General features: G+C 47.2%; 1 protein-coding gene across 2 annotated transcripts in view; it reads left to right on the forward strand.

The window, feature by feature from the left end:
- Positions 1–12,623, forward strand: part of taf1 (TAF1 RNA polymerase II, TATA box binding protein (TBP)-associated factor) — a 240,835-nt gene that overhangs the window by 94,494 nt on the left and 133,718 nt on the right. For both annotated transcript variants that reach the window (XM_084319907.1, XM_084319908.1), the window contains exons 8-10: positions 5,842–6,144; positions 8,215–8,416; positions 8,785–8,892. In XM_084319907.1, coding sequence (XP_084176033.1) covers positions 5,842–6,144; positions 8,215–8,416; positions 8,785–8,892 — 613 coding nt within the window. The remainder of the gene's footprint in view (positions 1–5,841; positions 6,145–8,214; positions 8,417–8,784; positions 8,893–12,623) is intronic.

The raw sequence follows: 12,623 nt of genomic DNA on the forward strand, positions 1-12,623 counted from the left end.
GGCCTATTTCTTGGCTGGTGAAAGCGTTAGTAATCCTATACCGTCTCTCTGGCTGCCCGCTTGCTGCGATAGTGAAGGAGACATTCTCGCCCTTTATCGTCTTTAGATCTCTTCTTATTGTCCGAATCGTCATCTGGTTTTCGCTCCCCCGCAGCCCCAGCTGGGCCGCAGCGGACGCGAGGAGAAGGGTCTTCTCTGACCCGTCGTCAAGGACGCCGTAAGTGTCCATGACCTTGTCTTGGTAACTCAATGTTACGCGGACCACCTTTAAGAGCACCCGGGCGCCCCCGCTGCTGGCGGGGTCAATGTACATAACACTTGCCTTTGTGCTGCTTGAGGGTGCAGGCTTTCTTCTGTTACTTTCGTGTAGGACGTCTAAGTGGGCTCCGTCACACCGACTACACCTCTTCTTTAAGCGGCAATCGGCTGCCATGTGACTGCGCGCACATTGGTAACAGCGTCGGTTGGCCTTTATCCATTGACTCACCTCGTCGGTGGTCATCTTCTTGAACGTGTCACATTGTGACAGCCAGTGTTCATTTTCGCAGTACGGGCACACCATCTTCCACTTCTCTTTCATCGAGGGGGTACTGTGGTTCTTGCTGCTCGGTACTGATTCTGATTGGTGCATGACGGTCACCAATCTGCGGCCATCGTTTGCTCTCCTAGGTCCCTCTCTGGAGCTTGGTGTGCTCCGCATGAACGTATCCAACCGTAGGCTGTTGACTTCTCTCGCCAGGAAGTCGGCTAGGTCTAGGAGGGATGGCTCGGGACCGTTAGGATCACGGTGGTCTCTTTGCCGCCTGAAGCGCTCTTGTCGGGCGGGCGGAAGCTTCTCTAAAATCCTCTCGACATTAGAGTTCGCGTACAGTTCGTGCATACCCTTTTCTCGTTGCGCCCCCAGCATCCCTACCAGGGATTGTACTTTGATAGACAGGTCGTCTAGTGCAGGGGTTCCCAAACTTTTCAGGCCGGGGCCCAGAAAATAAGGCGTCAGAGAGCCGCGGCCCAATGCACATCGTCTGGCTTTTTTTTTTCTTTTTTTTTGCCAGGCGACCGATTTTTTAAGCCAAATATCACTTCAAGCCTATTAAGTTAGTTCAAGTTAGTTATTCATTTATATGTGCTATTTATGAGAGGGCTAACTTGTTGCAAAATAATAATGATAATAATAATAGCCTCATTAAAATACTATTGTTGCTTCGGTTGTTTTCAGCGTTTTATGTGCATAATCTGTTATTTAGTTTGAAATGTTCGTTGAAATAAGTAGATTTTTCGTTTTTGTTTATTTATTAAGTTAATATAAAACCATATAGTCACATTTTAGAATACAATAGAATAGAATTTTTGAATACAACTAGAAACACTGTCCTGGCCTGCTTCTAAGTTCAGTGGCCTGACAAAAAAAAAAAAGAAAAAATGTTTATTTTTATTTATTTTTATTTTTTTTAAATCATCTCGCGGCCCATCCGTGGCTGCTCGCGGCCCACCTTTGGGTCGCGACCCCGACTTTGGGAACCACTGGTCTAGTGAGCGATTGTCTGTGGCTGGGGGTAGGCGGTCAATATGCCTTATCTCTTGTATTACGTAGTCCCATATGCGTCCATATCTTTGGTCGAGTGCTGCTAGAGCCGCGGTGTATGGGGTAGTAGAGGTGTCTCATTGTCTCTAGGCACATTCGTAGCTCCGTGTACTGTGCTCTGTTCTCGTGTGTGAAGTCCGGAAACGTCGGTGTGCCAATGTAGGTATTGCCTGACTTCTATCAGCATGTGACTTGCAACACCAGAGGCGGTAACATCCTAGATCACTGTTACACGCAATTTAAAGGTGGCTACAAGGCTCATTCTGATAGTGGCTTTGGTAAGTCAGATCACGCATCCATTTTTCTTTCACCAAAGTACAGACAGAGAATTAAAAGTACTCCCGTAGTCTCGCGAGAGGTGCAGAAATGGGATGTGACGTCAGAGGAGACGATCCGGTCAGTGTTTCACCACACAGACTGGATTGTGTTCCGCGACACAGATAACATTAATGCCTACACGGAGACAGTGCTGGACTATGTTTGTACTAGGGTGAAAGAAACAATCCCCACTACCAAAATGAAAGTTTACCCAAATCAAAAACCCTGGGTAGACAAATCCGTCCGTGAAGCTCTGAGAGAGCGCACCAAAGCATACAACGACGGCCTAGAGGCAGGCAACATGAATGACCACAAGGTGGCGCGATACAACGTAAGGAGGACAGTGTCAGAGGCCAAACGACGCTACAGGGATAAAATTGAACTCCAGTTTGAACAAGCTGACTCTAGAGCTATGTGGCAGGGGCTCAAAACGATGACAGACTACAAAGGCGCCTCCCTCAAACTGAACAGTGACATCTCCTTAGCAAATGACCTCAATACCTTCTATGCGAGGTTTGATGCTGGTAATAACAACACCAGCTCACAAGCCTCGGCAATGGGGGGGGGGGGGGGTCGGCTGCTGATGGAGGCGCAGTGTTCAGGGTAACAGAGCATGAGGTGAGGCGGACCTTTAAAAAAGTGAATATCAGGAAGGCAGCAGGTCCAGACGGCATCCCCGGCCGCGTCCTAAAAGTCTGTGCCGACCAACTGGCCCCAGTATTCACTGACATATTTAACCTGTCCTTAGAACAGGCTGTCATCCCCACCTGCCTGAAGAAGTCCACTATTATCCCTGTACCCAAAAAATCCAAGCCTGCTTGCCTCAACGACTACCGCCCTGTAGCTCTCACCTCCATAGCCATGAAGTGCTTCGAGAAGCTAGTAAAGGGCTACATCTGCTCCTCCCTCCCCATCAACATGGACCCCCTGCAATTTGCATACCGCCCCAACAGGTCCACGGAGGACGCCATAGCCCATGTGCTGCACACAGCAGCATCACACCTGGACAAGAGGCAGGGGAACTATGTGAGAATGCTATTCATCGACTACAGCTCGGCATTCAATACCATAGTCCCCTCCATACTCATAGCCAAGCTCAGGGACTTGGGCTTGGGCTATGACCTCTGCCAGTGGGTCTTGGACTTCCTGACTGGCAGACCCCAGGTGGTGAGAGCAGGCAACTGCACCTCCTCATCCATCACCCTCAACATAGGGGCCCCCCAGGGCTGTGTTCTGAGTCCCCTCCTCTACTCCCTGTACACACACGACTGTGTGGCTCAGCGGAGTAGCAATACAATCGTCAAATTTGCTGACGACACAGTGGTGGTGGGCCTGATCTCTGCCAACGACGAGAGGGCCTACCTGGAAGAGGTCAAGGTCCTGGCGGGATGGTGCCAGGAAAACAGCCTCTCCCTGAACGTCAGCAAAACAAAGGAGATGATTGTGGACTTCAGGAGGTCGGGGGTCAAGGACTACAGCCCCCTCAGCATCGACGGGGCACCGGTTGAGAGAGTCAACAGCTTTAAGTACCTCGGAGCCTACATATCCGAGGACTTGACATGGACCACACACATTAACAGTGTTGTGAAGAAGGCACGACAACGCCTCTACTTCCTCAGGCGCCTAAGGAAGTTCCAAGTCAGCCAGAAGATCCTTAAGAACTTCTACTCATGTACAATAGAGAGCATCTTGACCGGCAACATCACCTCCTGGTTTGGGAATAGCACTGCACAAGACCAAAGCAGACTACAAAGAGTGACACGTTCAGCCGAACGCACAATTGGAGGGGGGCTCCCCACCCTCCAGAACATTTACTACAAGCGTTGCAAGGGCAAGGCTAAGAGAATCATTAAAGACTCCAGTCACCCGAACAACTGCCTCTTTGAACTGCTGCGGTCAGGCAAGCGATACAGGAGTCTCAAGGCGAGCACAGAAAGACTCAGAAGAAGCTTCTATCCCCAGGCCATCAGGCTGCTAAACGAACAATGAATGAACACTACACAACAACAACCACCAAACGCACATAGCACACACATCCACACGCACACACTCACTTTAAACAAACACACTGTAGCACCCACTCCACACACTTATAGCACACACCCACTTTAAACAAACACACTGTAGCACCCACTCCCCACACTTTATATTTATGGATGAAGGATTGCACTACAACTCGTACACCTTACTGTAAATTGTACCTAAAATTGTACCTCATCCCATTTCTGCTCTGCACTAGATAGTACTGTACATTAGTACACTGCATAGTATTGTGTATTGTATATTATATGGTAACTCAGAACATTGTACATATGTCTATACCGAACACTGTGACCTCATTTTCTTCTTCTAAATTCATGCTATATTATGTTATTATGTTATTTGATACTATCTTGTCTAGCACAGTCTCTGGAGCGTAACAGTAAGAAGCATTTTGTATGAAAGTATTCTGTACTTCTGTATGACAACTATTAAAGAACTTGAACTTGAACTTGAGAACTTGTATGATGCCATGGATGGCTGGCACATCGGTGAGCGTTGGAAGAGAGGCCTCCTAGGCGAGTCTCCTCTTACGCCTCTTGGTGGGCTGGTACCTGCTGGGTACCATGGCCCGCGTATCCAGGTGCTGTTCCTCGGGGCTGGTCGTGCGTTAAGCTCACCCGTGAATTGAGTCGGGGGTCTGTAGCGCAGAGCCGCGGGGGTATCTGTGCTTGTAATCGGTCGCGCTCGGCTTCGCGCTTGGTGAGAGCGAGGTCGCGCTCTGCTTCTCTTTGGGCACCGGCAGCGCTGGGCTTCGGCGGCGGCGCGCTGGGCTTCGGCCCGGTCCCTTCCCATATTCTCTTCCGTCTGAAGGCGTCTAATCTCTAGACGTATACGATCTTCGTCGCTCCGTTGCTGCGCTTGAAGGCGTTCTCTTTCCATGGAAGAATGTTCGCGCTCACTAAGCGTCTGTGCTTGGAGTCGATCGCGCTCTGTTGAGGCTGCTAGGCTGGCGAGGAAGGCCTGTGCCAGCATCTTGTCCGCCTCGCTGGGGGAAGACGCTGGTTGAGGTGATCCGCTCCTGGCAGTACTCGTTGGAGATCTGTTCTCCTGTGGCGAGTCCTGGAGATCCATCTCCGGGGTGCTCGCCTCTTCTTGTAGCGGGTCGAGTTCCATCTCTGGAGGGCTGTCTTTATCCTGGAGCTCTCCGGGGACTACTTCTTCGGTCTTGGCGGGGGGTAAAGTCATGTCAGGTCCCTCCTGGTCCCCTCCGTGAGCTTGGTCAGTTACGTTAGAACCCACTAGGGCCTCTATAGGCGGGGTAGCCTGGTTGATAGGGTCAGACATAATTTTACTATCTACTTTTTCCGCGTTTACCGTCTGTAGAAAGCTAGGTAGTATACTGGCAACGTAATCCTCTAAGTACTGAGGTGTCTGCCGTCTACGCTGCGGGCGATCTACTTTAGGAGAACCGTTTTGTGGAGTGTTCATCATTGGCCATGTCGATATTAATACCACTATATTAATATTACACTAGTTACCCTCCGGCTCGAAGGACCAATTGTAACTGAGGGGTACAATTCCCTGACTGTATTGATAAGTATGGTATCATTAAACCACTACCGTCTTATGTACTTTAATTACTGGCCATACAGTACATGATATATAAATATGATGCAATATATATCAATCAATAAATATATATATTCGGTTTAATCTGATCCTTTGTAACAACTATTATTAAACACGATTACTCATTGATTTGAGAATATCATATGACGACGACTGAATTAGTTTTGCCTTTCTTCTCGACCAAAGGCTGCCTTTCGGTCATCTTCTATAAGTTACCAAAGACGTTCCGCCTCCCTCTCAACACGAACTGAAACTACTGTTCGGGTTTGGGGGGGAGGAGCGCACCGTAGTTTAACATGGGTTATCAATCCTCTTCTCTCCTCTTCCAGATCACCATGATGGCTCCCATAGAATCCAAGTTCTCCCTGACCTGCGGGGACGGGGACAAAGAGACAGAGTCCCGACCCAAAGTGGCCGAGTGGCGATACGGTCCGGCCCAGCTCTGGTATGACATGCTAGGAGTCCCCGAGGACGGAACCAACTTTAACTACGGCTTCAAACTGAAAGAGGAGAATGACGAGGAGGCTGAAAAACAGGCGATACCTGCACCGCCGTCGATAGAGCCCAAACCACCAAGGAAAGAGCCTGAACCATCGCCGATGGAGTCTGAGCCACCAATGTCCCCGCGGGAGGTTTGTACACCTTGCACTCCAGCTGTGATGTTGGCTAAGTAATGGCGTTATGAGATTTCCCCCGTGATGTGTATCATTTGTGGTTCTGTGTAGCTCTGTGGGTAGAGCACTAAAGTCACATTCACATTTTAGTGCAAGCGCCCTCACATTTGCTGTAATTTCCTGCAATTTACAATTTACAAACAGAATTTTATTTTCTTCTTTTTTTAATCCTCTTTTTCTTCGCCTGATTTTCTAGGCTTTTCTCCCCATCCCAATTTAGTCGTTATGCCAATTCCCCCCCTCCCCTACCTAGTCGTTGTGCGCATGTTCCCCCTACTGGTCGGTACAAGGGAACCCTGAAGTCTACCACATGCTTCCTCCGACACATGCAGAGACAGCCAGCGGCTCTCTTTTCACCTGGCAGCGAGGACTTTCATTGGTGAAGTGTAACGCGTGGGAGGTCACGCTGCCTTCACCACTTCCTGCCTTTCGCTGAGCAGGCGCCCAGACCTGACCTGTAGCGCGCGCGCGCGCACACACACACACACACACACACACACACACACACACACACACACACACACACACACACACACACACACACACACACACACACACACACACACACACACACAATAAAATACATTTAAAGGGGAACTATCTTTATAAATGGCCTTTTCCAGTGTTTAGCATTGTTTTCTAGCAATGTGGGGTTGTATTCTATTTTTTGCGCATTCTTCCAGTTCAGATGAGAGAAGGTCCTCCCCCACTGAACCAAGCCATTCTGATTTGACTGGTGCGCTGACGTGAATTAGGCACTGATCTGCATATCTCAGCCCCTGGTTGTAGCCACCGCCCACAATCAACAATTCGCTCAAAAACGGAGCAGTGGAAATAATGCGAAAGCGGTTTTAGACAGACCGACACTTGCACTTCCCCAAAAGAGAGAAAAATAGAGAGAGAGAGGGAGAGACAGATAGAGAGAGGGAGAGAGAGGCTCTCCTCTGTCTCTCCCCGAGTCCCCCTGCATCACGACTCGAAGCGCGCACACGCGCGCTCTCGGAGCGATCTCTCCTCTCTCTCCCTCGTTATCTCTCTCTCCCTCTCTCTATCTGTCTCTCCCTCTCTCTCTATCTCTCTCCCTCTCTATCGCTCTCTCTCCCTCTATCGCTCTCTCTCGCTCGTTCTCTCTCTCTCTCTCGCTCGTTCTCTCTCTCTCTGTATCAGCACTGGCGTCACGTCAACCCGTTACAAATTATATTCGTATTCCGATCCGTGCAATAATATTCACAGGGGTATATATTGTCATTTGAAACAAGTTACCAATGCATTGTCCCTCTGTCTCTCTCTGTCTGCCAGTGCAGACTGTGGGTAACTGTCATACAGCGCATTGCGAGTATGGGCGGAGCCCAGCCAAAAACAGCTTGGAATCTTGAAGGATAGAAAATGCTGCTCTACAGAACTTGATTAGAAATACAAAACAATGATTTATTTAAATTTTTTAAACCTTACAGATGTGTTCCATAGACTCACATGAATTGTGTAAAATTGCCCAAATAGTGAAAGAAATAGTAAGATAGTTCCCCTTTAAAAACCATTTTTTTCTTCTTTTTTTTAATACATGGTGGTGCTGGTGTGTTGTCATAGTGGTGCTGCGCCCATATACTATTGTTTAGGGAAAGCCTCAGGCACTGACCTTGACCCCCTGGCACTGACCTCGACCCCCTGGCACTGACCTCGACCCCCTGGCACTGACCTCGACCCCCTGGCACTGACCTCGACCCCCTGGCACTGACCTCGACCCCCAGGCACTGACCTCGACCCCCAGGCACTGACCTCTCGACCCCCAGGCACTGACCTCGACCCCCTGGCACTGACCTCGACCCCCTGGCACTGACCTCGACCCCCAGGCATTGACCTCGACCCCCAGGCACTGACCCCCCCCCCCCCCCCCGTCACTAGTCAATTCTAAAATGGAGGAAAACATTATATATTATGGAGTACTAGTAAGATACTTTGAATAAAAGCGTCCACTGAACAGGTTATGTTGTGTATTGCAATGTTATGTTATGTGATCTGTGGTTGCAGGGGGACGATCATGTGGAAAAGGACAAAACGGGGCTTGAGAGCGAACTCTTCCTGATGGTCACCCAACTCAAGTGGGAGGACGACATCATTTGGAACGGGGAAGACGTGAAGCACAAGGGCACCAAGACCCAGAGGGCCAGTCTAGCAGGGTGGCTGCCCTCGAGCATGACGCGCAACGCCAACGCGTATAACGCACAGCAGGGTACGTTCAGCAGATCAACAGACACTTGAGTAGAGTCTGTGTCTGTGACTGAACATGCTCCTCATCTTGCCAACCTCATAAATGAATCCCTTTCAGGTGGAAATTGATATTCAAGGTCATTTTATAATAGATTTTATAAAAGAACTGGTCAAACCTCACCTTTCTTTCTTTCTTTCTTTCTTTCTTTCTTTCTTTCTTTCTTTCTTTCTTTCTTTCTTTCTTTCTTTCTTTCTTTCTTTCTTTCTTTCTTTCTTTCTTTCTTTCTTTCTTTCTTTCTTTCTTTCTTTCTTTCTTTCTTTCTTTCTTTCTTTCTTCTTTCTTTCTTTCTTTCTTTCTTTCTTTCTTTCTTTCTTCCCTCTTCCCCTCAGGCCTCTCTAGAAGTAATTCCCAGCTGGTTCCACCCGCACCCCCTCCCATGCCCAAAATCTCTCCAATCTCCAGCTCCAAGAGGGACAAAAACAACCACGACCACCTAGGTACTACCTGCCTCTCTTATGATGATTTTATTTTATTTGATTTGATGTATTTTATTTTCGTGTCTTACATACAGGTGTATGCCCAGCCAGGGCCGCCTGGGAGAAATGCGAGGCCCTGTGCGAGATTTAACGCGAGCCCCCCCCCCCCCCCCCCCCCCAAAAAGGTTTAAAAAAATATATATATATATATATATATATTTTTTTTTTTTTTTTTTTTTTTATATACACAGTCAACATATTCTTAAATAATAGCGCTGCCCGAGGCGGGGCATGATACAGTCAACATATAGCAAAAGAGAGAGCGAGAGAGAGCTCCCGTTCTACAGTCAATATTAGAGATGTTCCGATACCATTTTTTCCTTTCCGATCCGATTCCGATACCTAAGCTTTGGGTATCGGCCGATACCGATACTTATCCGATACCAGTGCATACATAAAAAAAAAAAAAAAACGATATTATATACAATATAATTTTTTTTTTTTTTTTAACAAATACTGTTTTATATATACTGTTTTTTAGTAATAACTAGAAAGTAATGGTATTTATTCAACAACAGGTGATTGTATAGATTTGTATTAGTATCATTAATCAATGAGTATGGGGCTTCAGCACTGCAGATATACCCTACTCCAATGATCCACACGGACATTATACGTTGCTGCACTCGCTACCCACTGGCTCTGCAGATATACCCTACTCAGTCTGTCTACAAGGCTCCGTTTCAGTAGCAGTCGGATCTGTTGTGATTTTTGCACAATAAATATTCAACATTCTCTTTTGAGACTCCGCCTCAGACTCTTATCATTTGGCACTAAAAGCTAAACATTGTCGCCGATATGGCTGTCCGCAACATGTCATTAATTGTGTACGCGACGTGCAATTGTGCAATGACGACGTTACCGTTAGCTAGCATGAGCTACCGGTATATGGGAAGACCATAGAAGACTGTAACGTTACTGGTGACATTGTGATTTAACTTGGAATACTCCTTTGCCAACTTGCTGTACTTTGCTTGCAGGTCTGCAGCCATTATTGCTGGATTATATGAATAGCCCCAACTTTAGCCAAGGTAATGTTAAAGCTAGCTTTCGGTTAGCTGTTCAATGCTAATAACTCCAGCCACCAAGCGAACCCATGAGCTCTCCGTCAACACCGCTCTGTCGGGACGATGACATTTAAGAAAGTATCTGCTGTTAAAATGACAAATGGCATTGACACTTTAATCGATTAAGCACACGTTTGTTTTATAATGCTTACTCAACAGACCACAGTGTTGTTGATAAATTACGTCATATGGTATCGGAGCGCAGCATTAGAGGGTACTCGCCGATACCGATACCAGCATTTTAGCCAGTATCGGCGGCTTTTCCGATACTGGTATCGGTATCGGAACAACTCTAGTCAATATACAGTGTACAGAGAGAGAGAGAGAGAGAGACATTGGAAAGAAATTGAAATGCTATTTGGCCCTAAACAGAGAGTACACAGTGGCAGAATACCTGAGCACTGTGACTGAAGATCCTTGAGCACAGCCTAGCCATCGAGAAAGGCCGCCATAGGCAGACTGTGTGTGTTAGAAAGAGAGAGAGAGAGAGAGAGAACATGTGTGTTTGTCATGTGTGTGTGTGTTAGAGAGAGACTAGAGCATGTATGAGAGATCCAAAAGGACAAAGATCAACACTTAAATCCAACAAGAAGAGGGTCTATACCAGAGAAACCAAAGCAGCAAGGAGCCAATGGCCGACATCAGCTAAATAGGCTAGCCAGGTACTGTGACACCAGGCCACACACAGCTTTGGCCAACGGCCCAACGCTACCCAAGCTACACAAGCGACCAAGACATTCACACACAGCACATGTCGTATCTCCAAATGTTGTGAAGTAGCATATGTTTTGCCTGAAAAAAAACATCGTTATTAACAAAACATTCGGGAGGGGAAGGAAGGAAGAGTGGGGTAATGTCATGACATTTTCATTAATCTTACCTGCACAAAAGGAACGCAGGGCGAAAGGCCGCAACACAGGTCTCCACGTTGACGAAAGGCCTCTCGCTGGCGGGACAAAATAAGCCAGAACCCCCTGCTATTCTCACGGCTAATGTCAATGGTCGACTCGTAGCACAAGCTAACAGCTAACTCTAGCCTAGGCTAACTGATGGCATCAAAGTAACGTGCGCAGCCGGCAGCTAGCCGGCAGCTAGCTACGACGTTAGCTGCTGGCTGCGCACGTTACTTTGATGCTATCAGTTAGCCAGTTAGCTCAACCCGGCTATCGCTAACCATGAGCTAACGCACTACCACTGAAACTACAACATGAGAAAAGCAATACAGGCGCTGACACCAGGCACACACCGTTAGCTACTAGTAGTACTATATTAGCTAGTCGACCAGTTTGGCTCCAGAGAGAGAGAAAGAGAGCATAGGTCCACGGCGGGAATATAATCATAGGTTGACTCACCATAACGCAGTATCAATCCGGCGCCAATGGTAAAGTTGGAAGGAGACTTTCTTGGCCCACGGTGTAATTTCTTCTGATCCATGCGGCTTTTGAAAAGACATCCACTCGCCTCGCTCCTCTGAATAGCGCTGAATTATCTACCTCGTGTGTCTTCTTCTTCTATTTGGTATTACGGCGGACGGGCCGGAAACACTATCCTAAAATCTGTAGAGCAGCAAATCCGCAGAAACCGGAAAACTGCAGTCTGCAGAGCCGCAGAGGCAGGAAGTCAGACACATTCTACAAACGTGTCTAATGTGAAATATATAAGCATATAAGCAAAACTAGATTTTAGGTCTGTGATGAAAAAGGGCCTACAAGACACATAAACAATAAGTATATAATAATATACTTGACAAATTACTTGACAAATGACATATAGACCAAGATGGCCACAAGAAAAAGAAAATACAATAAAACGTAATATAACACAAGCTGTACGCAATGTATGTGAACAAAGAAACAAGAGGAATTCATATACAATTATATAGGATATAGTGTGTTTTGTCTCAAGTGCCATGCTTTCTCCAAAAAATGCTGCAAAACTGAAGATGTCCTCCACAAAAAAACAACTCAACATACAACTCTCAGACTGCCAAAACAAATCCGGATTTACAATTTGAATTTTCTCAAATAAAGCCCTCCTCAAAGCGGTGTACAAAGGGCAATAAAAAACAAAATGATATTCATCCTCCACCACTCCCAGATCACATAGAACACACAACCGCTCCTCCTCAGGTTTACCTTGGAATCTACCCACTTCCACAGCCAATGGCAGGGTGCCAGACCTCAACTGGGCAAATGTTTACGAGTTCTTTCTGTGTCGCTGGGCCACCGTGTTAGCGACGAAAAACACAACACCAACAATTGAATGGATTTAATTACTCCCTGGTAGGGGGGTACATGTATTCGTTCCGTGACTTCACGGTACAGATGTCACGGTTTGGTGCTGGAGCCATACGACGAATACATCTCAGGGGGGGGGGACTATTCGACAGGTTGAACTAGGGTTGCACATTTCACAAAATGATGCTCAATATCCGTAGAGGCTTACTTTGATCTTAACCCCCACACGCACACCCTCTGCTTCATTTTGGTATTTTGTAGCTTTTTTCCTGTTGTACCGAACCGTGACCCCAAAACCATGCCTTCTGTGTACCGTAATCTATACTGAACCTACAAATCAGAGTTGCCAGAACCAAGCCCCAGACTAATCATCAGGGAAATAAGTCAA

The sequence above is a fragment of the Notolepis coatsorum genome (genome assembly GCF_963971535.1).
Source record: "Notolepis coatsorum genome assembly, chromosome: 8".
Classification (NCBI taxonomy): domain Eukaryota; kingdom Metazoa; phylum Chordata; class Actinopteri; order Aulopiformes; family Paralepididae; genus Notolepis; species Notolepis coatsorum.